The sequence below is a fragment of the Ceratotherium simum genome, chromosome 3 (genome assembly GCF_057802395.1).
Source record: "Ceratotherium simum simum isolate JZ-2026a chromosome 3, ASM5780239v1, whole genome shotgun sequence".
In the NCBI taxonomy this organism is placed as follows: domain Eukaryota; kingdom Metazoa; phylum Chordata; class Mammalia; order Perissodactyla; family Rhinocerotidae; genus Ceratotherium; species Ceratotherium simum.
The window spans coordinates 67,240,870-67,267,073 of NC_141902.1; the positions used below are offsets into that span (position 1 = coordinate 67,240,870).

Sequence of the window (26,204 nt, forward strand, 5' to 3'; positions counted from 1 at the left end):
CCCCCCTCACCCCAGGCCGTTATCTTGCTGAATATGCACCATCTCTCATAAGACTGGTATATTTTGAGTCTGATCTTACAGAAGAGGAAACTGAGCTCAGAGACCTTAAGTAACTAGCCAAGGTCACACAGCTAGTAAGTGGCCCAGCTGAGATTTCACTTTGAGATTTGAACCCCAAATCCGCGCTTTTTTCCATTACACCATAGCTATCTCCGAGACTTACTGAATGTCTCCTCAAAGGGCAGGGCTGTGACCACTACATTCCTCCTTGAAGGGCTGGCCTCTTCCTGGGAAGCTGGCCCAGGTGTGCATTGGGTAAGAGGACCAACCCGCGGCTTGTCTGGGGAGGCACACCCAACTCCTGCTCCTCCATTCGAGGCTCTTTGTAATCTGCAGCCACATTGTCTCCCCAGCTCACTCTCCCACAGGGCCCTCACTCCCTCAGCCCCTCACTTATTTTGAACTTCAAGACTTTGCCAGTACACCTCACTTCCCCCACTGAGAATGCCCTTCCTCTCTGCCCACCCAACCTCGACCCTCCTATCAGGGCCCAGGAAGTCCCTAGGAAGTGCCCTAACGCCTCCTACCTACACTGGAGTCTCTGGTCTCCCCCGCACCACTGCCCACCCCACTGTGTGCCCCCCACCACACACACGCACACCGTCTGCTCCTGTAGCTCAGAGCAGATCACCTCTTTGCTCCCCGTCAACAGTGATATATAATAACAGGCAATACTTAACTGAGGGCTGACCGCATGCCAGCTGCTGCACACTAAGCACGTCAAATGTATTAACTCATTTCCTCCCCACAAAACCTTAAGACATTGGTGCTATTTTTCCCCTCATTTTACCAAATGGGGAAACCAAAGCACAGAGAGGTTAAGTACCTTGCCAAGGTCACACAGCTACTGACAACTTCCTCATTGCCTCCAAGCTGAAAACAAAGTCCATGAAAGTCCTACAAGGCTCTTTGGAGCTCTCTCCTCCCTGCAGCTTGCAGGGACCCTACCCCCCACCACTCTCCTGGACCCACACTGCAAACTGCAGCCATACTGGGCTACCCACAGCTCCCAGAGCCGTCAAGCTCTCTCACCTCTCCCTGCCTTTGTCCATGCTGTTACCTCTGCCTGGGTCCTAGCTCTCTGAAGTCTCCCATTAGCCCTCCCCTCTTTCCTGTTTCCTGTGGACATTGTACCCCACCTCTCCACTTCTATCAATTGTTTTTTTTGCGCTTCTCTGTTGGCCTGTCAGTTCTCCTACTGAGAGTTCCTTGACAGTAATGAAGTGGTCCTACCAGTAGACTCCAGAACAGGGCCTGTGAGGTCGTCAGCGCCAGGAAATGTTTGTGAATGAATGAATGCTTACTGCTGCGAGTGAGGCCCACTCTCCACCAACAGACCCGAAGAGAGGGGCCCACGTCTGGCCTCAATCGCTTCTTCCTCGGGGAGGCTGCGCCCAGAGAAGGCTCGGAGGGTGCTCCAAGGCAGGCTCTGCGAGGCACCTCCGGGAGCCGTCGACACGGGCTGGCAGGTGGGGGCAGGGCGTGGGCGCGGACACACCCCCCGCCGTGCCCCCGGCGCCCGGCAGGGGGCGCCGACCAGCCGGCCCACGCCCCGCCGCGCACCGGGCAGGCCCCCTCGCGCAGGCGCGCTGCCGCGGGCGGAGGATCCGGGCCGCGCTTCCTCTCGCCAGGCCTGCGAGCTTCCTCCGAGCGGAGCCCCGGGCGAACCGAGCTTGGCCGCCGCCGCCGAGACCGCCGCCGCCCTCCCGCTCCCGCCCCACCCCACACTCCGCCCGGGAGTCCTGCCGGGGTGGGGTCCGAGCGGGCGACCGCCCGGCCGCGCCGCCGTCGGGGCCGTCCCCCGGGCGGCCGTCCCTCCCGCCCCAGCCAGCCTGTGGCCGCCGGAGCCCCGGGGCGTGGAGCGCGGGGAGCCCCGCGGCCCCCGATCCAGCGTCCGGGGCAGCCCCCGGCAGTCGGCGCGACGGTCCAAAATCGAACCTCGGTGGCGGCGCTGGGAAGCGGAACTCTGCCGGGGCCGCGCCGGCTACATTGTTTCCTCCCCCGACTCCCTCCCGCCCCCCTTCCCCCGCCTTTCTTCCCTCCCCGACCCGGGCCGCGCGGCCATCCCCCTGCCTCTGTCTGGCCGTCCCTCCTCCCCCTTGTTCGCACCCATACCTCTTTGTACCGCACCCCCTGGGGACCCTTGCGCCCCTCCCCCCTGGCTGCATGGACTGTCCCGCAGGCCGCTGATGCTGCCCGCAGCGAGGTGGCCCGGACCGCAGTGCCCCGAGAGAGGTGAGTGCTTCCCGGGGCAAGGAGGGTGGAGGTCGCACGTCCCGCTTCTGTTGCCGCTGTTGCAGCTGCCGTCGCTTCCACTCCCATCCCCCACTCCCTTGCCCCCCTCCTTCCCGCGTTCGAATTCTCCCGGGAGTCACTGTCAGCCCGACAGGGAGGGGAGCGCACGAGGGAGGTACTGCCCTGCGAGCCCCACGGACTTGTCTCAGGCCACCACTTGACTGTCTTCACCTTACCCCCCGTGTGGGGCCTGGCTGGAGCTTGGAGGGAGGGGGTCAGCATGGGCCAGGGCCCTGGAAAACGGACAGTTTGCCATTCGCTGTCCAGGGCCCCCCACAGGTTCCCCGGCCTGCCTGGTTCTGACCCCTCCTTCATTCCCCCACCGAGGCCCTGCCGGCTTCAGAAAGCCCAGGGCCCAGCCACCTCCCTTGAGCCTGCCAGAGGGTGAGCCTCTCACTCTGGGCCTCCCTGAAGACCAGGCCTAAGCCAAGGGACCTCTGACCCTTGGGTGGGGAAACTGGGCAAGGCCTCTGTCCTGGGTGGAGGTGACACTGGGCATTAGGACCATGCCCCCAACTCCTGGCAGCCTGGTCAGCCCATTCTCCCAGCCTCCTCAGGGCCCAGGCCAGGTGTCAGGAAGGGGCGTGCCCAGCCACCAGATCCTTGGAGCTTAACTAAGGGTTCACCTCCTCTCTCATTTTGTAGATCAGAGAACTGACACTCAAAGGGGGAAGTTGCTACCCCAGGCCTCTGGCAGAGTTAGGCCGTCCCTCCTTTCATCCCCTTCTCTGCAGAGTTGGACTGCTGTGGGTGCAGGGAAACTAGGCAGGCACCCTCACCCACCGGGGACACAGGGCCCCAGCCTGGCCCAAGGGACCTTGTGGGGTGAGCACGTGCTCCCCTGCAGAGGGCTGGAGAGGAGGGAAAGGGCTTCCGGCCCCAGCTCTGCCTGGGTCTGGGCTCAGGCAACATCGGCACTGCTTGTGGGATTTCCCCTGGTGCCTGAGGCTGGGTCCCACTGGCAGGGGATATGGGGGCACTCGTGTGGTGTAGCCCTGGTGCTGAGCTGAAACAGCCTGGTGGTCAGTCCCGACCCAGCCTTCCCACACTTTTGGCTCAGCTGGTATAGGAGCAGCCAAGTTCAGAACGTGAATGGGATCTGGAGGGGGAAGGTGAGAGCCCTGTTTCCACAGGGAGCACCCTACAGCCTTGACATAGGAGCATTGTCAGAGTGGGGACACCACGGCGCCTGTTCCAAGTTCTCAACGCCCTGGGGGTCCCAATGTCTTTGTTGGTGGGGCCGCAGCAGGAACAGAGGGAAGGCACCAGAAGGGCGATTGGGAGTGTGGCAGGATCCTCTTGCTTTTGGAAGGATGAGGGTTCCCTGGAGGATGCTGAACCATGTCTGGGGCCCCTTGGGGCCCCTGGCAGTTTTGTCCTGCTTAGGCCTCTGCCCTTGATTTAGAGTTTTTTCTGGTTGCCCTGACATGCACAGTGGACGGGACCCAGATGTGGGCCTGTGAGGTTCCCCTCACCCAGCTCCACACCCAGCCCTAACTTCCTTTCCAGCCTAAGGGGCTGGGGCTGAGGCCTGCCATGGTTGGGCGCTTTTATACCAACTGTGAGCTGTACGGTGCAGCCGGTGTCCCCGGTCCTTTGTAGAAAGGGGTCTGGCTTCAGGCTAGCACTTATGCCGGGATGTGTTTTTTATTTGGTGAGCTTGATGCCTGCCTCCCTCCCAGAAGTGGCTCGTCTTCTCTCCGTGTTGGGTCGGGGGCAAGAAAAGACCAGGAGACGGTCTCCAGCACCACTGCAGGGGGCACTGGTCCCCAAGAGGTTGAGCCACCGCGGAGCAGCCCAGAGTAGAGGCGGGGGCTGAGGCCCAGGATCCAGTGTGACGTGGCTGCCCCAGCAAGCCGCCAGGTGGTCTGATTGGACAGGATGGCCCGGGTCCAGTTCTGGGCTCCATCTTTTGAGGGGTTTTGAAGCCTTGACACAGTCTCCAAAGAACAGAGATGTTTGGTCTTGTAAAGAGAAGGTAGGGAGAGACCCTCACGTGTCTGAGAGGATGTCCTGTCTCGTCTTGGAAAGGCTGTCCCGTGGTAGAAGACTAGAAGACATGCCAGACACCAGGGCCAGAGCTGGGGGTCAGGCAGGTCCCAGGGAAGCGAATCTGAGCTCCTTATGAGAACACTGCGTATGTATTAGTTTTCTTAATTTAGAAAGTAACAAAACAGCACTACAGGAAATTTAGAAAACAACACAAAAAACTGCTATTTCCCCACCGGCGCCGTGACTGTTAGCATCTCGGAGTTCCCTGCCAGCCTCTCCTAATTTTTTTTTCCCTCGTCGCTGTTGTCATTTGAATGTGCATGCCACGACACCTTTTTTCATCTAATACTGTGTCTCTGGGCATTTTCTCATGTTGCTACACGGTCTGTGTCACTTTGCCTCTAAAAAGCTACAGAATATTCCAAATAGCTCTGCCACAGCAGCCTCACCCCAAGCGTGTGCACTGTTGCTTTCCATCTGTCGTGCTGTTGTGGTGGTTGTTACTACAGGCCCCAAAGCAGCCAGGGGTGCCGGGGAGAGTGGGCAACTTGGCACCCAGCCGACGTGGGTTCCAGGCCCAGCTGTGCCATTGAGGCCAGAGTGGAGGGACCTTGGACAAGTCAGTCTCTGAGCCCGAGTTCCTTTGTGTACACAGCGGGGACGGTGATCCTGCTTCAGAGGGGAGTGTGCGCACAGTGTGAACTAACCAACCGAGGTCCTAGAATGTGCCGAGCACAGCCTCTGGCCTCCAGTAGGCACTATGTGAGGAGGGGCTGGTGTTGGTGACGGAGTGCCCACCGAAGGCTACCTCAACATGTGGGGAAGACACCTGGGCCAAGGTGGGCTGACCGCTGACCAGGCTGAGGGCTGGTCTCTGCTCGAGGAGCTCTTCTGAAGCCCTCTGCCCCTGCGGCTCTGGACTGCTCTAGCCAGTGCCTGTCCTACCTCCGTGCCCTCCCCGCTGCCCGTCACCACGTGATTGGCTGCCAAGGGAAGAGGAGCTACTGGTTGGTTTCTGGGGCCTGACACTACCCATCCTCTTCTTGTTCTGCCAGCATCAGAGCTGAGTGGACAAGGCTTCTTCTCTGAGAGCCCAGCTGCCTCCTGTCCCCCAGCTTTGGCTGTGTCCTAGGCCAGCCCCGAACTTCCCCAGTGAAGATAAGAGGCCTACTTTTCCGGAAAAAACTGAGGCTTGGGCAGGGAACCCAGGCATCATGAGCCCCAGCCCAGGAAAGCCATGCCAGCCTCATCTTCCCACCCTTTCCCAGTGGCCAAGGGAGGGCAGAAAGCTGGGGGGTCAGGGATTCTCGAGCCTCCCATGTGGGAGTTGGAAGGGAACGTGGATGTCCACAGATCACCGGGGAAGTATTGTGTGTTAGTGTCCTCCTCTTCAGCAGGTGCTCCCCACGTCTAACCTGAGTGTGTACTGCTGTGACATCACTTGCTTCCTCTAGTTCTCCTTCTTTGGAGACCAGAGAACTGGGAATGCCCTCTTGGGGCCACCCCATGGACAGTAGGAGGAAACCAGTCTCAGCTTGGCACTCCCAGGGCCTAAGAGACCATAGCCCTAGGTAACCCTAGGACAGTCCAGGACTCTCCTAGGCAGGGAGTCCTCCCCCAGATGGCCCATTCAATGCAGAGTTCCCCCAGACACGTGACCTCAGACTCTGGCTGCCAGACTTTTGCCTGTGGGGTGCTTCCCTCCTTGGTCTTGGTGCAGGGGAAGTGGGCATTACAACTGCACTTCTGTCCTACAGCTTCGGCTGGGATGAGGTCACAGGGTGGGGTCCTCTCCAAGATGCTGGCCTGGCTGGGGCAAGCCCTTTGGGTGTTTCTCAGTGCCCCCTCCTTGGCTGGGGACAGGATGGGTGGAGGAGCAGGCAGGGAGCACTGCCTCCCTTCCTCCTCTCCTCTGGGTCCCTTCAACCGAGGGCTGGAAATAGAATCCGCTAAGTAATGATTAAAGTCAAATTCAGACCTAAAAATAAAGAGCTGGTGAGGGAAGAGCTAGTGTGCTCCCTGCGTGGCTGAGGGGAGAAGTGAGCAGGGTGAAGCTAACTTTGGGGGGCCGAGCCCCTGCACCCCTGGAGAGGCCAAAGCCCACTGGGGGATCAGGGATGCTCCAGCAATTGGGGGGAGGGGTCTCTTCTATTGGGCAGGATGCAGCCTGCACCAATCAGGAACAGTCTGGCAGGACCAGGGAGAGAATCTCCTTTTTCCCATGGGGAAACTGAGGCCCAGAAGGGAGGAGTGGTTTGTCCAGCGACTGTCCGGGAGCTCCCCTTGGCGGGCCCCCAGGGACCTGAGGGCCCCACGCAGCCCAGCTCGCCCTTTCTGCCTGCTCAGTTTCTCTTCCTGGTTTTGAGGTACTGTGATGAGAGTAGCTCGCATCACACACTAGCTCTGTACGCCTCAGTGGGGCTGGGCCTCCAACCGCAGCTTCCCTCGGCGTCCCCCCACCCCCACCCTCCTGCCCGCCCCTTCTGTGGTTGGGGCCCAGAGGCTTAGAACAAGCAACAGAGGCTGCCTGGCGCCCCCCTGCCTGTCCTGCTCTGCGCACAGTTGGAAGCCTTGTGGGTGGGTGAAAACCTGGGTGTCATCTGACGCCTGCCCACCCTGGCTGCTGCTTCTCAGCCCTGCGCAGCCCAGCACCTGGTTCTCACCCAGGCCCGGGCATCTGCGGCCTGAGTTGTCCATGCTGCAGGGGGACTGGAGGGAAGAATGAAGGGGGAACCCTGAGAGCTCCCCTGCTGGCCGGTAGAGGAGACCAGATTCAGAGAGGAGTCAACTGGGGGGGCCCTGTGGCTCCGACTTCCTGGCGGGGCTGGTGGGAGCTCAGAAGCGGGGGATCTGCGTAGGCTGCAGCAGCCAGGAAGGCTTCCTGGAGGGGATGGGCCAAGAAAAAACCAAGAAGCATTTGAGGAAGAGGCAGGGTGGGCGCAGAGGTCCTTGCTTGGAACTTCTACCCTCTCTAGGGCTGCTGGCTTCTCTAGTTGCTGTGTGGCCCTGGACAGACTCTTGGCCTTTCTGTGCGAGGCAGGGTATGGCAGATGAGCAAGGAGTAGGCACACATGTAACCTATGCTCCCCAGAGCAGGCAGGCCAAGCTCTGGGCAGCCCTCTCCTCAGCTGCCCTGCCTCACTATCTGTCCGTTTTCAGGATGTCATCTGTCCTGCCTAAGGAAAGGTAGGAGATGTTTCTGCGGACCAAGTTCAGACAAATCAGAGTCCAAATCCCTGCTGTACCTCTTGCAAGCTGGGTGACCCTCTGCGAGCCGATTCCTCCTCTGTCAAGCGGAGGTCAACAGTAAAACCTCATGGGGTTTTTGAGGATTAGGTAACTAATGCGGGGTTGGGTGGGAGGCTCTCACTCCCATGCTTTCATTTTTCCAGTCCGTCCTGCTGGGGTAGGGTGTGGATACCGCCCCCTCGGTGGGTAGCAGGGCTGTATGTCCGTTGTGTTGGGCCCCCATAGCTTTGCCTCCTCAGCTTGCGTTCTGCGGGTCCCAGTTCTGAGATGGGGAGACAAGGAATCTGGGGGCCAAAGTTCTAAACACCTCATGGGCCTCTGGGCCTGTCTCCACACCTATGACGTGGCTAGGGCTGAGGGACAAGGCCACTCCATGATTTCTAAGGTTATGTTGGAGGTCAGTCTGAGAGGCCATATGTAAATATAGGCAAATAAGGATGCAAAACCACAGCTTATGCTGATCCGGGTGGGGGAACAGAGGCCTGGGTTAGGGCCCTGGGGAGGCCCGGAGTCCCTGCTGCCCAGTACATGTAGGTAATTAGGCTCCTTAGCGGTAATTAGAAACCTTTCTGGGCCAGGAGTGTGGGCCTCAAGTGGCGGCAGCAGTGCCTGGGGGAGGAGGCTCCCCACTGGCCGCCTCTGACTCCAGCCCCCGCCTCCCCCAAACCGCTAGATGGGATTTCCGGTCCCATCGAGCCGTTGGGGGCAGGAAAAAAGCCAGTGAGTTGCTGTCATTTGGTTTTTAACGTTTTTCAGCCATTAAACTCATCCCTCTCCTTAGAGCAAAGATGCTGAAGGCTGAGGGAGCCCTGGGGCTGGGGGGTGGCAGCACACACTGGAGCCAAAGTGGAGCCATCCTTCCCCCACCCCAGGGAGGCGTAGGCGTCTCCAAGGGTCTTGTGCCCAATTCTGCTGCCGACCCTGAGACATCTGTGCAGTGGGGGTGCTGAGGGCTCTGGACCACCTCCTGGGTCAGTGGGTGCCCTCCAGCCCCACGGCCTGGGATGTGGCCAGGGACATCACAGCGCGGGCAGCCTCTGTGCCCTTGGTGGACCCAGAGGTGGGGCTGATTTCACTGCTGCCAAACCAGCCCAACTGCTGGCAGCGCCCCGCCCTCCTCAGGTGCACTGCCCTTTTGGAGGGGCGGAAACTCATTCTGCTTCTGTCTGTCCTGTGACCTATCAGAAACTTCCGGGCGAGTTCAGAGCTTCCGTGGACTCCTACCCTGAGCCTTCTTCAGCCTTAGTTAACTCCCTCCTTGCCACAGTTTGGAATCTTAATCCTGGCCTGATCTAGCACACCCCTCTCCCAGTCACTTCCACCTAAAATCCTCCCACTTCCAGCTCCCCTCCTCTTCTTCCTGGACGCCTTCCTGGGTTGCCCGTCTCTCCTGTCTTTGGAGGCACTGAGCCCAGTTGGTCGTGATTGACCATCTGCTAGCCAGGAGAACAGGAGCAGGGCTGCATTTTGTTGGGGTCCCCGGGCTAGTGACAGAGACGGATGAGTAGAGTTCTTGGGGCCCCAAGGGCAGGACTCCTGGGCCCTTTCCTCCTCCTGCCCATCCTGGCCCACCAAGCATGGGGCTGGGCACACAGGGAGGCTCCTGAAACGCTGGCTCCAAGAATGAGAAGGGAAGGTGGACCTGCCTAGTGCCTCCGCTGGCTGCCGCTGCCCCCAAGACACTCCAGCTGGGTCCTGTGGCAGGACCGTCTCTGGGGGCCACGGCCCCAAGTTCCCCCAGGTCTCATGTGCACTTCCCTTTTCAGTGGGTATTTTTAGCTGGGTGTAAACAGTTACTGAAGGCTCCCACGCCCCACTAGGCAGTGGAGTTTTGGTGAGGGGGCAGGGCAGGAGCCCCTTGACCTGCCCTGGTCCTCAGCACGTGCTTAGCTCTGCGGGGTCTACAGCTGCCCCAGGGCAGGGCGGGGGCAGCCTGGGAGTTTCTGGGCTCCCCTCTCCCTGCCAGCCTGGGCTCCCGAGAAAGGCCTGCCTGAGGCTGTGGCCACTGACCTCAGTGCTCGGGCACAATGCCCAGCCTGTTCCCCGGGACCCCAGCACAAGGGCTGCTGGGAGCAGGGTTTGGGGCAGGAAGTCAGAACGAAGTGTTGACCTCACAAAGTTCCAAAACCCCCTGTCCCCTAGCCCTGTGGGGGTGGGGTGACAGCTGCTGTCCCTCCGGTTATGGGACCTCGGTGTGGTACAGTCAGCCTGCTTCCCCCTTTCTTTCATTGGTTCATTCATTCATTCAGCATTTACTCACTGAGCAGCCACTCTGGGCCGGCCCATGCTGGGGACCTGCATCAGCCCCCAGCTTTCCCCCTGCAGAGCCCCAGGCCAGGATCAGTGGGGTTCTCTGGAGCACGGGGCTGTGTGAGAGGCTGTGGAGGCCCAGAGCAGCCTCCACAGCTGGGGGACCACAGAAGGCTCCTGGCAGAGGTAGCTTTCAAAAAGTTATTTGTTTTCAATCATATTTTTAGGGGGAATCTAATAGATGTTTGTGGTTAAAAAAAAAATCAAAAAGGACAAAATAGCAAATATACAGTGAAAAGTTTCCCTTGAACTTGATACTCACTTCCCCTTCCATCCCAGAGGCAACCTCTGTCATCAGTTTCCTCCATCTTCCAAAGATAATCTGTGAGTTTAGGGATGAATTGTATGTCCTCTTGAAAAACACAGTTTGTGATATACCACAGATGGTGGCCTGCACCTCAGTCATTTTCACGGCCTTTTATTTTGAGTATTTCAAACCTACCAAAAAGCTGAAATAATGGTATAATGAATACCCACATATCCTTTACCCAGAATCACCATTTCTTAACATTTTGTCACATTTGCTTTATCTCTTCCTTTGCACACATAGACAAGTGTGTGTGTATCTTTTGCTGGTTTATCTGAGTGTTAGTTGCGGGCATCACACCTAAGTACTCCTAAAGTACTCCTAAGTACTTGAGCATGGATCGGTTACATAATAGTACCATGATCACACTTAAGAAAAGTAACATTAATTCCATAGTATTATCTAACATTTCTATTTTCCCAATTGTTCCCAAATGGTGTTTATAGCTCTTTTTTCCCTCTGATCCAGAATCCGATTCAGAATCACTCATTGAATCTTGTTGTGATGTTTCTTTCTTTTTCTTTTTTCTCCAGCTTTATTGAGATATAATTGACGTGTAACGTTAAGTTTAAGGTGTACAATGTGATGATTTGATACACGTGTATATTGCAGAACAGTTACCACAATCAGGTTAGTTAACACCTCCTTCACCTCACATCATTATCATTTTCTTGTTGTGTCATGTTTCTTTAGTGTCTTATTTAATCTAGAACATTCCCCAGCCTTTGTTTTGTCTTTTATGACACTGACTTTAAGAGTCCAGGCTGGTTGCTGGGCTCTGTGTGATTGCGTCTTCCTGATGGAGTTGGGTTTGGCGGCTCTCGGGGGTACCACAGAGATGCCGTGCCCTCCTTGGTGTGTGGGAGCGGGAGGCACCCGGCATCATTTCCCTCGTTTGGGTAACGAGGAGTCCGCCAGACCTCCCTGTTGTGAAGGTGTTTTGTCCTCTTTCTGATTAGTCTGTGGGGTGGTACGAGGAAGCCATGTCACTCTCCTATCCCCCAACAACTTTTCCTGCCGTGACTTGAGCTGGCCTTTCGCCGTTTCTGCTTACCCTCTCGTGGGCAGTGTTCTGGCCCCATCACAGGGGCTGCGTTGTTCTCTTTAGGGACATCTGGTCGTTTATTCACTTGGTCCCTTGTTAATGGACGTGAAGGTTGTCTCCCAGTCTCCTGCTACCACAAACAGCACAGCAGGACTCCTAATGCATTTTGTTAGGCGTGTGTGCAGCAGAAGTGCTTCCTCAGCTGCACCCCGAAGGCTGAGCAGCAGTTCCTTGGGCAGAGAAGGGGGAGGGAATGGAGAGGGAATGTCAAGGCAAGGAGGTGGGCGGCCAAGGGTGTCCTGGGAACAGCAGGTGGGAGACAGGCCTGGCTGAGGTGCTGGAGAGCCAGCAAGTCCCAGAAAGTTCAAGTAACTCTCCCAAGGTCACATAGCACGGTGGTGGCAGTGCTCAGAGGAGCAGGACTCAGAGCCCCTGACTCCCAGGACAGTGTTCGTGCACTGCCTCTGCCAAGTGCCCTGAAACCAGGCTCACATGACCTAGGAAGGGCCCCTCTGTGCCTGACCCGGGCCGGACTGGAGCACAGCCACTCGGGCTCTTAGCTCTGACCTGGAGGGGGATGGCCTGGCTGGACCCTCAGAGCCTTAAGGAGGGGACTCCAGCCTAGGCGCTGGCTGGGAGGCTGCTGAGCCATCCTGGGGGGGTCCGCAGCTCCGGCAGGCAGGGTTTCTGCATCAAGGCAGGCCTTGTTTCTGGTGCTGAGAGGCGGCAACTCCAGTCCTCAGAGTAGCCCTGGGAGCTGCAGGGTTATCACCAACCCATTGTACAGATGGGGAAACCGGGTCCCAAAGTCACAGCCGGTAGAACAAAGGGAGAAGTTAGCTCCTCCTTCTCCTTTCCAGATCTTCCATGGTTGTCAAAGCCCAGCCCCTCGAGGAAGCCCACCCTGACCACTCCAGGCTGAGCTTGCCCCTTCCACTGAGCACCACTTGCTTCTCTCTTCTCCCTTGCACTCTCTCTCTTCTAGGCCAGTGAGGTCCCAGCATGCCTGCAGCTCCCAGGAGCAGGGCGGGGGCGGGGGGTGCGGTAGGAGGTGTAGTGCAGGCACTGAGGGCCCACAGGCACGGGTGGGGGGGTGGTTTGCTAACGGCTCAGCGGGGCAGGATGCTTGGGGCAGGATGCGGGCCAGGGTGCTCGCTCAAGGTGTAACCTCAGGCAAGGCCACCTTGCCTCTTGGCCTCGCCTGCGGTTCTCATCTGTAAAATGGGGATAATAATAGCCTCTCTCTCCCGCTCAGAGTTGTTAGAATTTGATGAGCCATACCATGCCAAGGACAGGGCCTGGCACAGAATAAGTGCTCAGAAAACAGGACCTGTTATTATTTTTATTATCATCATCTAGTCAGTGGGGAGGCGGCAGCAGCAGCTGCAGGCCTGGAAGGGAGTGTTTGCAAACTGACAGCTGGGAGGGTGACTAACGGTACCACAGCCTCCGCGCCCTCCTGCGGCTGGCAAGTTTTGGGAGGGGGGGTGGGAGTGGGGATGTGGAGAGCTAGCAGAGCCCCTATTCTGGAAGGTTGGGGGCCCAGCCAAGTCCAGTGGGACTCCAATTCAAGTTCTAGGAGGTCACCCCTCACTAGCTGTGTGACTTCGAGAAAGTCGTTCAATCTCGTGAGCCTCAGTTTCTGCTTCTATAAAATGGGGATAAGAAGAGCACAACTCTGCACAGCCTGTGGTCCTCGGGAGCCCAGGGGGTGCTTTCTCTATCCATGGTGGCTCAGTCGTGTGATTGTGTGTGTCTGGGGGGCGGTCCAGGCTCACCCTCCTTGGACCCCAGTTTCCCTCTCTAGACGGCAGAGGTTGACGGGCCGGCCTCTGGGCACGGGAAGCACTGTGTGTTCTGGGAGAAAGGGAAGCCCTTTTTTCCGGGGGCGGCGGGGGGAGGTGCCTGCCAGGCCCTGCGCCAGAGACTTCTAAGTCTGGGTCTCGTCCCTCTCCTTCCACAGCCTGCTTGCAGGGACCCCCTTTCAGGGTGAGGGATGTGAGGCTCACAAGAATCGAGTCATTCTCCCCAGTGGCACACTCGACAGAATTAGGTGTGCCCAACTCGAGCATCAGGGAGAGCCTGGTGGTTCTCCCCGGCTCTATTCTCCCCAGCTGTCTGTCTCCAAGACCACACGCTCCCCCACTGAGGCCCCCGAGCCGCATGGCCCTCAGAAGCAAGCCCTGCTTCCTCACTTTGGCATTTGATTCCTGCCGCCCTGCTAGGTTTATACCAGGCCCACTCGAAACCGTCCCCCATGGTGGGCTGGCAGGGTGCTCGGGAGTGGACTCTGGAAGCTCAGGGTCTGAGAGCCCCAGACGGGCAGGGTCTGTCTTCCAGCCTCCCTCAGCATGGGCTTCCAGCCAGGCCAGTTTCTCACAGCTGTGCCCGTCTCTACCCCGATACCTTTGCTCAGGCAGTCACACCAACCTGGGGTGCCTTCTCCAGCCTGCCCTCTGCGTGTCTAAGCTCTCAGTCCTCAGGGCTCACCTCCAGCGCTCCCTCCTCCAGGAAGCCCGCCTAAGCTCTGCAGTCCTTGCTCCCCTCGCACCTCTGGGCACTTGCACTCAGATGTCTCCTCCCTCTGCCTGGCCTGGGGCAGTGGTGATGTTTGTGGCCATCAGCCCGGCCCCCAGACCTCATCCATCCTGTCACATGAGCCTGGGAACCTGGGAGGCGCATGGAGGCGTTTCTCTAACACACTGTGACCATAGAGAAGTCACCGGCCCTGTCTAAGCTTCAGTTTCCTCATCTGTAAAAAGGGAAAGTAGCCCCAGCCCCTCTGCTTCCTGAGACAGGGATAAGGGGCTCGGGGCTGTGTTTGGGAAGATGATGGTGGTGGAGGGAGCTCTGGGCTGGTATGTGTGTGCAGCACGGGTTGGCTTGCTGCTCTTGGGGCCTGGGTTGGCCGGGGTAGCTTTTTTGAGGAGTCAAGTTTATTGAAGTCAACATGTACACCGAAAAGTGCTCCAATCACAAGGGTACAGCTCAGTGAATGGCCACAGAGTGGACCCACCCCCTCACTGGGCCCAGAGGATCCGTGTAACTAGCACCCAGAGGCCCCCTCACCCCTCTGGTCACTGTCGCCCCCCAAGGCAGTCGCCATCCTGCACCGGGGGTTTGACCAGATTTTGAACTTTTTACAAATGGAATCACAGGGCATGTGCTCTTCTGTGTCTGGCTTCTTGGTGAACGTTAGGTTTAGAAATTCATCAGTGGGGCTGGCCCCATGGTGTAGCGGTTAAGTGCGCGTGCCCCGCTGCTGGCGGCCCAGGTTCGGATCCCGGGCGCGCACCGACGCACCGCTTGTCAGGCCATGTTGTGGCAGCGTCCCATATAAAGTGGAGGAAAATGGGCACAGATGTTAGCCCAGGGCCAGTCTTCCTAAGCAAAAAGAGGAGGATTGGCAGATGTTAGCTCAGGGCTGATCTTCCTCACAAAAAAAATTTTTAAAAATTAAAAAAAAAAAATTCATCAGTGTTGTTCCATAGCTGTAGTTCATTTGTGTTTGCTGCTGTACAGTATTCCGTTCTGTGAATAAACCACAGTGGACCCATCTTACTCTTGGCTGGCTTCTGGGCAGTTCCCAGCTTGAGGTTTATTACAGATTGTGCTGCTATGAGTACCCGTGCCTGTCTCAGAGGACCCCTGTCCTCTTTTCTCTCGGTGTATGCCTAGAAGTGGGATGACTGGGCTGTGGGGTCGGTGTACATTTACAGAGATGCTGCCTGGACAAGTTTTTATAGGCAAGGTAACTAAAAGGCCCACAGAGGACGAGTGCTTGCCTGAGTCACAGAGCACCAGCCCCAGGTTCACAGAGCTGCCCTGGCTCCCCCTCTACAGACTAGTTAGCATCCAGGTTTGGGGCTGCTCACTAACTACCCTGAGCCTCCTTTGCCTCTGTTGGCCATTCTTTCGGGCCGTAAGTCCCCCTGTGGCCTTAGGGTTGGTGGCCCCTCTCTCCCTGGGGGTCCTCGGCCCTCATGCTCCTGCCTGCTCCCCTATCCAGTGCCCTCAGCCTGCCAAGACTGGAGAGGATGGTCCTTGCCCCAAGTGTCAGCTCTGGAAGCCTTTGGCACCTGTTCACATGGCTCTGGGGAAGGAGTGGGATCTCAGTGGCTTGAGGGGGATCTCCTCACACCACTCCTCAATCTTCCCCTTATCCCTGCAGCTCTCATGGTACCAAGTGACACGGCGGCCTTCCTGTGACACGGGGACGCCAGATCTTCTGAGAAGATGTCGGCAATACAGGTACCGCAGGGGCAGGGGCCTCGGGCAGTTGAGTGTCCCCACACCCCCAGGGGAGTGTTGAGCGGGAGAGAAAAGGAAGGCGTAGATCGATTTGCTCCCCTTTTCCCAGCCCTGGCTTTCAACAAAGTAGAATTCCAGGGTGTGCTGTCAGATGCAAGGCCCTCAAGATGGGAGCACAGGTCTGGGGGCAGTGGGGGAACCCCAGCTGAAAGGGACCCAGGGTTCTCAGGGGGAGGGGCACCTCACCCAGGCTCATGGAGGGCAGCCAAGAGGCTGTGGCCGCGAGGGTGTGCAGGCAGGTGGGTGGGGAGGGGGCCTGGGCTGCACCCGCCCACCTGTCGCCTGCTCTGCAGGCCGCCTGGCCATCCGGTACAGAATGTATTGCCAAGTACAACTTCCACGGCACTGCAGAGCAAGACCTTCCCTTCTGCAAAGGAGATGTGCTCACCATTGTGGCTGTCACCAAGGTAATCAGGGACCTCACCCGCCCACCACCACCCTCTCCCACCTCTGGGTGTTCCCTCTGGGTCCTGGCTCCCTTGTAGGGGAGGGTGGGCCTGAGAGCGTGTCTGGGCTGCCCTCTCCCCAGGACCCCAACTGGTACAAAGCCAAGAACAAGGTGGGCCGTGAGGGCATCATCCCGGCCAACTACGTCCAGAAGCGGGAGGGCGTGAAGGCGGGCACCAAACTCAGCCTCATGCCGTGAGTACCGCTGGGGCGGGGCGGGGTGGGATCTCCCAGTCTGGGAAGGAAGGAGGACGAGGAGCCCTGGTTCCTCCAGAAGAGAGTCAGAGGAAGACACGGGGAGAGTAAGGGGCAGGAATGACCGTGAGGGCTTCTGGAGATGAGAGGAAGGGTGTGGGTGCTGGACCTCAAAGGGGAGGACGGGGCCGGGAGGACTGAAGAAAGAAGGGACAGAAGCAGAAGATGAGGGCCCCCAGTGCCTGAGTGAGCCAGTGGGAAGGGGCCGAACCAAGGAGAACCTTCAGAAAGTGGAGCCTGGGTGCCAGCCCCATGGCGTAGCGGTTAAGTGCGTGCGCTCCGCTGCTGGCGGCCCAGGTTCAGATCCTGGGCGCGCACTGATAGATCACTCGTCAGGCCATGCTCTGGTGGCGTACCATATAAAGTGGAGGAAGATGGGCACAGATGTTAGCTCAGAGCCAGTCTTCCTCAGCAAAAAGAGGAGGATTGGCATGGATGTTAGCTCAGGGCTGATCTTCCTCACAAAAAAAAAAAAAAAAAGAAAGTGGAGCCTGGCAGATGCATCAGGAGGCTGGCAGGTGCCCTGGGGTTGGTACCCTCGGGCCTCCATGACCCCTGGCCTGGCCGCCCCACAGCTGGTTCCACGGCAAGATCACACGGGAGCAGGCAGAGCGGCTCCTGTGCCCTCCGGAGACAGGCCTGTTCCTGGTGCGGGAGAGCACCAACTACCCTGGGGACTACACGCTGTGTGTGAGCTGCGACGGCAAGGTGGAGCACTACCGCATCATGTACCACGCCAGCAAGCTCAGCATCGACGAGGAGGTGTACTTCGAGAACCTCATGCAGCTGGTGGAGGTGAGCACCCACGCCGGCCTGCATTCGGCTCCAGTCTCCAGTCCCAGCACCTCCGGCTGGTGACCTCGGGCGTGTTATGCAGCCTCTGTGAGCCCGCACTTTCTCACCCTCGGTGGAGCACCTGCTGGGTTGATTTCTGACCCCACGGTGCCACAACAGGGAGTGTGGCACTATCTTCATTTTCAGGAAATGAAGGTTCAGAGCAGTTAAGGGACCTGCCTCAGGTCACACAGCTATAAATTGGTGGTGCCAGGACTTGAATCTGAGTCTGTCTGACCTCAGAACTAGCTTCCTTCCAGCCACTTACAGAACTACATGCCCAAGAGTGTGTATATAAGCATGTCCTCATGAGCTATACCTTGATGGCCAGGTTCCCGGGCTCTTGTACCTGCATGGATGCCCACACGTCCCTGCAGCTCCCGAGGCCAGCCCTGGCCGGGCCACACCTGGTATCCAGTAGCCCCAGGCAGCCGCCCAGATGCCACCTGCACTCACTCTCAGCTCCTTCCGCCTGCTGGCCTGGCTTGGCCTGTGGCAGGGGAGGGTCTTGGGCACACTTGTCTAGAGGCTGGTGTCTGGACTGAGCCAGGTTTGCCCTTTGCCTCAGGATGCTTGTGAGGCCCAGACGGGTAGCAACAACAGGGTGTCTATCCAGTACTTAGGTGTGCAGTGGGATGGGAAATGGGCCGCTTGTCTGGGGCCTCCCTAACCCCTGCCCTGCCAGAAGTAGGGAGCCCTCCCCACCCAAAGCCAGTCCAGGCTGGGTGGAACCAGCCTCTGCCGCCCTCTAGTGGTCAGACGTGGGCAGTGCATGTGCGTTCCAGCCGGTGGGCTCTGGGGGCTGGCTCTGAGTGCCGGCCCTGCCCTTTGCAGCACTACACCTCAGATGCAGATGGACTCTGTACTCGCCTCATCAAGCCAAAGGTCATGGAGGGCACAGTGGCGGCCCAGGATGAGTTCTTCCGCAGTGAGTGCCACCCCCACCCCGAGTCCTCACTTGCTTCCCCGCCTCCTCCCTCCCAGGCTTCCTGGCACTCCCCCTACCCCGGAGGCTCTGGAGGCCTCCAGGGACATGTTATAATCCAGTCTGCCTCTGTCACCCCTGCTGTGAACCCTGCTCTGGTCTCAACACCCCTCACGCGACGCCCCCCCCCCCACCAGGCGGCTGGGCACTGAACATGAAGGACCTGAAGCTGCTGCAGACCATTGGGAAGGGGGAGTTTGGAGGTGAGCGGGAGGGGCTGCGAGCCCTGGGAGGGGCCAAGGGGCTATGGGGAGTCCAGGGAACAACCCCCAACTCTTCCCCCAGATGTGATGCTGGGTGATTACCGAGGGAACAAAGTCGCTGTCAAGTGCATTAAGAATGACGCCACTGCCCAGGCCTTCCTGGCTGAAGCCTCGGTTATGACGTGAGTAGGGGCAGGGGATGGGTAGGGAGGTCGCCCCAGGCCGGGAGGTGATGGGGAGGCTTAGCAGGCCCTGACCACCCCCGTCCTGCCCCAGGCAACTTCGGCATAGCAACCTGGTACAGCTTCTGGGTGTGATCGTGGAGGAGAAAGGCGGGCTCTACATCGTCACTGAGTACATGGCCAAGGTGTGCGCCTGCCCCCGATCCAGCCCCCATCCTAGAGCTGAACCCTGGGGCTCGGGCTTCCCACTGCCCCAGGCTACCTATCGCACCCTTGGGCCCCTGCTCCTTCAGTCCCCTCCCTCCAGCTGAGCTTCAAAGTCACCAGGCTTAGATTTTGTCCTTGCTTGTCATTTATTCACTATGACCTCAGACAAGTTGTGTCACCTCACCAAGCCTCAGTTTCCTTATCTGTGAAATGGAGATAATGATAAAGTTTACCTCGGGGATTTATGAGAATTAAGAGAGAGAATGCATGAAAGTTGCTGAGCACAGTGTCCAGCATGTAGACGCTAATGTTCATGCAGAAGTGATGTCCTGCGCCCTCCCCTGCTCCTTCCCTCTCCTCACACTTCCCTTGGGTGTCCCCCTTTACCCAGCCCCAGGCCCACTGTTCCTGAGGGCTAGAGGGCAGTCTGACCTATGGGGCCGGTGGGTCTGTCTGTCCTGCCCCAGGGGAGCCTGGTGGACTATCTGCGGTCGCGGGGTCGGTCGGTGCTAAGCGGAGACTGTCTCCTCAAGTTCTCACTGTGAGTGAAGCAGCCCCTGGGGGGTGGGGGCCCTGCCCGGCTATGGGAGCCCCATCTGAGGGGACACATGGCTGGCTCACCCGCAGAGACGTCTGCGAGGCCATGGAGTACCTGGAGGGCAACAACTTCGTGCACCGGGACCTGGCTGCCCGCAACGTGCTGGTGTCTGAGGACAACGTGGCGAAGGTCAGCGACTTCGGCCTCACCAAGGAGGCCTCAAGCACCCAGGACACAGGCAAGCTGCCAGTCAAGTGGACGGCCCCGGAGGCCCTGAGAGAGAAGGTGGGCAGGCCTCGTTCCAGGGCCTGAGTGGTGGTGGACGGGGGTCCTGGGTCACCCCCAGCCCCATATTCCGGGATCTGACACCGCTTCTCCCATCCACACGGCAGAAGTTCTCCACCAAGTCTGACGTGTGGAGTTTCGGAATCCTTCTCTGGGAAATCTACTCCTTCGGGCGAGTGCCTTATCCAAGAATCGTGAGTGTGGACGCTGGGACCGGGGCATGCCTGGGGCTGAGAGTGGGGCTTGCAGCAAGGGAGGAGGTGGCAGGGGAGGGGGCCTCGTTGGCCTTGCCTCCCCAGTCTGAGGCCTGGCAGCTGCAGACCTGCCCGGAGCTGCAGACCACTTCCTGGGCCTGGGTCTGAGGCGGAGCTGAAGGGGATCCCTGAAGCTGAGGGAGGGGTCCCCTCCAGGGTTAGGGCCTGCACCGACTCATACCACCCGCCTGCCCGCAGCCCCTGAAGGACGTCGTCCCTCGGGTGGAGAAGGGCTACAAGATGGACGCCCCCGACGGCTGCCCGCCTGCAGTATACGAAGTCATGAAGAACTGCTGGCACCTGGACGCCGCCGCGCGGCCCTCCTTCCTGCAGCTCCGTGAGCAGCTCGAGCACATCAAAACCCACGAGCTGCACCTGTGACCGCCGGCCTCCGCCCAGGTCTTGGGCCTGTGGGGACTGAACCTGGATAGATTGTGGACCTGGAGCCCCCACTCGCTGGGCCCAAACCTGAACTGAGCCCGGCGGGCTGGTGGGCCTCTTTCCTCTGTCCCAGCCTGTGCCCCCTCTGGCCCCCCAGGGACCCCGCCTAGGCCTGGCACCTTCTCTCATGGACCCACCTGTGGGGCTTCGGGAGCCCCACCAAAAGGCCAAGAAGGGAGGGTGCTGAGGAGCGGGCGGCACATGCCCCCTACCACGGTCAGGCTTCCCTGGCCTCCCATCTCGCGCCTTCTTAGAGTTTTATTCCTTTCCTTTTTTCAGATTTTTTTCCGTGTGTTTATTTTTTATTATTTTTCAAGATAAGAAGAAAGAAAGTACCCAGCAAATGGGCATTTTACAAGAAGTACGAATCTTATTTTTCCTGTCCTGCCCACAAGCGTTGGGGAGACCAGGCCCCTCTCTAGGGACCCATCGCCCCAGCCCTGTTCCCCATTCCGTGTTCCGTGTCCCGTGTCGCCTCGGTCGCCCCGTGTCTGCGCTTGACCGTGTTGCACTGTTTGCATGCGCCCGCGGCAGCCGCCTGTCAGGGCTCGGAGTTCACGTGCCGCTGCCGCCCGCCCACCCGCCTTGTGAGATGGAATTGTAATAAACCACTCCATGAGGACACCGCTGCCCAGCCTCGGCGCTTCCTCCGCCGAGCCTGCCTGTCCACCCGGCCCCCGTCCCCGTGCCATCTTGTTCATCCCCCTGTCTCTGTGAGTGGGGCTGTGCTTGCCCTGTGAGGGGGCGGGGTGGGGAGCACGGCCGGGAGATGTAGCCGCCGCTTTGTGTCAGCTGCACGAGCGAGTGTCCTGTGTCTGCCCCCCGCCCGCCCCCACCGTCCTGCTGCGGCCCAGGCTTGGTCCTGGGCCGTCCGGGCTTGGGGGACCCTGTCCACAGGGTAATGCCTGGGGGTCCTGGCTGCCTCTCCTGCCATGTTGTTCAAGCCATCAGCACGTGGAGGGCTGGAGCCAAGGACGGGGGAGGAGGCGAGGCCTGACCAGGCAGGGTGGGGTCCCGCTGGTGGGAGGCAAGATAAATGTCTCATGCCTTAGAGAAGATGCTGACCCTGGGAGTGGGGGAGACTCTGAGCTGCTGGTGGTTTTCGCAGTTCATCTGTGGTATAACAGCGCTACCCTGGCCCCACCCCCAAGGGCCCAGCCCCGTGCCTGAGGATACAAAGGTGAGGGCCTTCCCTGCCTCGCCTTGGGGGGCACAGATGGAGAATGAGGACCAGCCGTGGCGTTTTCACCCCCTCAGCCAGGTTCCCAGGAGCAGTGGTCTGTGCAGAACCTCTGAGGGTCAGGCATGGCTCACTTCATTCCCTGAGACAGGCAGCTGGGGGACCCCTTGTTCCGTTGGGGCTCTGACCCTCCTGTCCCAGGCAACAGGACCTGAAATCCGGGGAGTTCTGACTTCGCAGTGTGCCTCGTGTGTCTGCTCCTCCTCAGCCCACTGCGGTCCAGCCGTCGTCTCCCCCTGGCCCAGAGCAGCAGCCTCCTCGCCTCCCCCAGTCCGTGCTCTCTGCACACTGCCAGACTCATGTTTCTAAAACCAGACCGTTCATTCAACAACAAATATTCGAATACCTGCTGTGTGCTAGGACTGGGGTTCAGCAGTGAGCAAAACAGACCCTGTGGAGTTCACAGTTGGGAAGACAATCAGACAATTACAAGCCGATGAGTGCTATGAAAGAAACACGTATAACATGGGAATCGGATCTTGTCTGTAGATCAGGGAGGGCTTCTTGGGAGAGGCGGCATGTAAGCTGTGATCAGAAAGATGAACGGGAAGTACGGGGAGGTCAGGGGGCCGGTAGCTGTATTCCAGAAAGAGATGCTGAGACTGGAGGGAAGGCAACTTGTCCCAGCATCTCCGAGAAGGCCAGTGAAGATGTACAGCGAGCCTGAGGCTGAGAGGTGTGAGATGGGCTGGGAGGTGAGGCTGTGGCAAGGACTGGCTTTTTTCAAACTGAGAGCCATGGGGAGCTGGTGACGGGTTCTGAGCAGGAGGGTGATGTGTCAGATACGTATTTTTGAAATGACCACCCTGGTTACTGGTGGAGAAGGTGTGAGGGAGCACAGAGAGGACTCATCCACGTGGGAGAGGATGGTGGGAGTGGACGGACTCCAGAGGGATGTAAGAGGTGAAACTGACCGAACTTGGTAATGGATTCGGGATGAAGGTGAAGGAGGGAATGGAGCCATAGCAACTCCTGACAAGCAGGATGGATGTGGGAGGGCAGGGGTGGAGGGCACCCTCTGAGTGAGGGAACCACGCGAGTCGTGTTTAGGAGGAGACGTGAGTTCTGTTAAGGGCATGTTGAGTTTTAAGTGTGCCTTGAAACCGCCGAGAGGAGTTGAATAAGTTACTGGAAGCCAGAGGCTGGAGAGGGAAATTTGAGTTACCAGCGAGCGGCTTGTCCCTGAAGCCATGGCAAGGAGAACGTCACTTTGGGAGGACATGCAGAAGAGAAGAGGGCCCAGGACCAAGCCTGCGAGAGCTCAGCATTCACAGGTCAAGAAGAGAAGGCTGGCCAGGCAAGGTGCAGATGGGGAAGCAGGAGTCCCTGCCGCAGAGGCCGAGGGACAGACCGGGAGGGAAGAGCCAGCAGGTCCCTGCTTCCCAGGAAACACGGGAGAGGGAGACTGAGGCAGCCCCTTGGTGTTAGCCACAAGGAGGTCGCTGGTGACTTGAGCAAGACCTGAGTTGTGTAGGGGAAGATTCCAGATGACAATGGCTGGAGGAGGGTGCAAGCAGTTCAGGAAGGTCGACAATCCTGAGAAATTTAGCTGTAATGGAGAGGAAAGAGAATGAGAGGATTTTTAAGAAGGCCAAGTCTTGAGCAAATTTGCCAAAGGGAAAGACATTTACCTTCGAGTCTGCGTACTGGGAGGGAGGCAGAAAGTATAGGGGGGCAGTGGTAGTGATGGAAGGTGGAGACTTCCTTAGAGCAGGGAGGGGTGGCTGGAATCCAGAGCAGGAGTGGGAATGGGCTGCGGTGGTGGCGGGACTGTCCTGGTGACACTGCAGAGGAGAGAGGCAGGTGGAGGGCGGGGGTGGGCAGGGCAGGAGCCGGGGGAGAGGAGGAGGAGGCTCCAATTTAGTTTGCTGATAGCCGTGGTGCACTCTCGCCATAGCCCATTTCCAGCTACCAACCTGACCTCACTCAAGGCAGGGGTGGGGAGATTTTGACCATTGGCTCTCACTAGCTGGTCCAAGCCAATTTGGGCGCAGAAACCGGCAGTGGTGCCCCTGGCCATGGGGTCACAAGAGGGGCCAGGCAGGCGACATAACAGAATTGGACCAGGTGGGACAAACAGGAGTGAAGGGGCAGGGTCCAGCTGATGGGGCCTTGCGGGAATGCAGGTGCAGGGAGCGGATCTCCCAGCTCTCTACCTGGTGGCACGTGAGCCCCACCCTCAAGTCCTTCATCATGCTCCTTTCTCACTTAGTGGATGGTTTTTTGTGTCTTCTTCCTCTTTGTTTTCTCTCATCCTTCCCCTCTGCTCTGTGCCGGCCACTGGCATATCGTGGATGAGCGAACAGTTCTCACCCTCAAGGAGCTCGTGACTGATGGGGGATCCCTCTCAGGACTCAACTTGGTGCCCAGGAATCTGGTGGGCCTCACCCACCACCAGCACCGAGCCAATGAGGCAGGGGAGGGAGGCGAAGGGCGGCCTCTCAGACACTTGGAGGAGGGGCAGGGACAGAGAGTGAGGGCCATCCTGGCAAAGGAAGGGCACTGCCAGGGCAAGGTGGTGAGGTGCAACAGCCCACGGAGGCGCTTCAGTCTGGCCGGGGCCATGGTGCCGAGGGGTGCTGTTTGGGAGCAAGTCAAGCTGAAGGGAAAGCCGGGCCCAGCCCCCACCTGGCTCTGCAGGCCCCTGAGGAGCTTTACTTTATGCAAAGATGACCAGGAGCAACTGAAGGGTTTAGGACGGGAGAGTGACACGGTCAGCCTTCATTTTAGAAAGATCTTTCTGGCAGCCATCTGGCCGGAGAGGGGAGTGTCCAGAGTGGAGACAGGGAGACAGGCTGCAGTTGGCCAGGCAGGAGGTGATTGATGGCGGCCTGGGATAAGGAAGCCAGTAGGAGGCGAGGAAGATTAACACAGCTGATGTTTTCCTGAGCTGAGCGCTCGCTGTCGCCAGGCCCTGTCCCAAGCACAATAGGTGTGTTATCTCATGTAACCCTCCAAGCCACTCTATCATCTCCATTTTACAGGTGAGGAAACTGAGGACTGAAGAGATTAAAGAATCAGGTCACGTAGTATGAGAGTGGCAAGAGCAAACTGAAGGGCTTGCTGATGGCTGTGGAGGGGGTGAGGCAGAGGAGGGCATCTGGGGGATTCCAGTCTCTGGCTTGACAAGGGGGGCCACCAACCATGAGACCCCAGCTCTGGAGGAGGATGGGCCGGGGGTTGAAAAAGAGGAGTTTGGTTTGGACATGTCGCCTGGGGGCCTTTGTGACATCCAAGCAGAGATGTCCCCTGCAGAGTTAGACATTCATGCGGGCCTGCGGCTCGGGCAGAAGCCAGGCTGAAAGTAGAGATTTGGGGATCACGGGCACAGCAAGGGTGCTTGAAGCCATGGGGGTGGACAAGCTGGGCCAGGGAGCACATGGAGATTCAGGAAGAGACGCAGCCGTTAAGAGGCCCCAGCGTCAGGAGCCAGCAGGGAGAGCAGAGGCAAAGGAGCAGCTAACAGGCGGGGTGGGGGTGGGGCAGAGGCAGGGGAGCCCTGGGGGGGTCTCAGAGCATAGGGCAGGGGAGGGGATGAGGGGCTGGATGTCCACAGTACTTCATATTGCAGAGACCGGGTGGGAAGTGGCCACCAGGTGCAGGGAACAGACCATTGTCAGGCCTCGCTGGAGCAGTTTTCACTGGGTGGTGGGGGCAGGAGCTGGAGGGACTGAGGGGGAGGGGAGGAGCAGGGCCAGAGTGGGCCCACCTTTCCACAGCTTGGCTGTGAAGGTGCCGGGAGAGCGGGTGGAGGTGCCTGAGGGCTTAGTGTTGAGAAATGAAGTTTTTCTTTGAGCATGTCCTAAAATTTCCCATTTACAGCCTTGATTTTAATTTGTAGAGCTTCAGTAGCTTAATCCTACCGGGGACTCACAAAGTACAGTAAAACTTTAGCTATCCAGGATTCTTGGCAAACGAGCCACTCTGGAAAACCAACATTTATTTGGATGAAAATATTTGAAATAAAGGATTTCTTACTTTTTAAAAACTTTTTATCATGGAAATTATCAAATACATAAAAGTAGAGAGAAGAATATAATGAACTCCCACATCCCCACCATCCAACTTGAACAGTTATCGGCTCAAGGCCAATCCTGTGCCATCCACACCCCATTCCCCGAAAGCTCTGGGCTATTCGGAAGCAGATCCTAGATATTATAGCAATTCATCCAAAAGCTTTAGTACATTTCTCCAGAAGACAAAAGACTTTTAAAAAACATAACCACAATACCATTATTACTTCTAAAATTTTTAACAATTAATTCCTTAATTTAATCAAATACCCATTCTTCAAATTTCCCCAATTGTCTTTTTTTTTTTCCCTAATTGGTTGGTTAAAATTAGGCTCCAAACAAGGCCCACACGTTGCATTCATTTGCTCTGTGTCTTAAGACTCTCTTTCAAGAACAATCTATTTGTTGAGGAAACCCGGTGTCTTGGAGGCATGAGTGTTTCGGACTATGGGAGAAAGCTGAGCGTCACAGCAGAGAGATGGGGTGGGGCGGATGATGGCCAGACAGTGGGGAGGTCCATCTGCAGGAAGGGGCAGGATGTGCAGGCCCGTCCGAGCAGGGAGGAAAGGTCAGCTGCTGAAGGGTGGGCCTGTCCCGGGGATCCCCGAGGCCCCTCAGTGCTGGAGCTGAGAGAAGGAGGACAGATGGCCCAAGCCTGGTCAGGTTGGCCAGGAGTCTGGCTGCCTCCATCAGGCTGGAGGTGAGGGGGGCGGGGCCTGAGCTCTGGCCTGGAAGGAACAGGATGTCTGTG

The 26,204-nt window shown here is 58.3% G+C and overlaps 1 protein-coding gene across 4 annotated transcripts; it reads left to right on the top strand.

Annotated features, from left to right (window-relative positions):
* The first annotated feature begins 1,698 nt into the window (after nucleotides 1-1,698).
* On the top strand, nucleotides 1,699-20,829 carry CSK (C-terminal Src kinase). 4 transcript variants are annotated; one of them, XM_004421816.3, is made up of 13 exons: nucleotides 1,699-2,295; nucleotides 15,430-15,509; nucleotides 15,863-15,976; nucleotides 16,099-16,211; nucleotides 16,847-17,066; nucleotides 17,940-18,033; nucleotides 18,228-18,293; nucleotides 18,376-18,475; nucleotides 18,570-18,660; nucleotides 19,150-19,223; nucleotides 19,310-19,505; nucleotides 19,613-19,699; nucleotides 19,958-20,829. In XM_004421816.3, exons 2-13 carry the CDS (start codon nucleotides 15,495-15,497, stop codon nucleotides 20,138-20,140), a joined length of 1,353 nt encoding a protein of 450 aa, XP_004421873.1. In that variant the 5' UTR covers nucleotides 1,699-2,295; nucleotides 15,430-15,494; the 3' UTR covers nucleotides 20,141-20,829. The 4 variants fall into 4 exon arrangements, with proteins under 4 accessions (XP_004421873.1, XP_087284831.1, XP_087284829.1 ...); XM_087428705.1 differs by lacking the exon at nucleotides 1,699-2,295 and adding an exon at nucleotides 7,520-7,683; XM_087428703.1 differs by lacking the exon at nucleotides 1,699-2,295 and adding an exon at nucleotides 10,824-10,843.
* The last annotated feature ends 5,375 nt before the right edge of the window (nucleotides 20,830-26,204 follow it).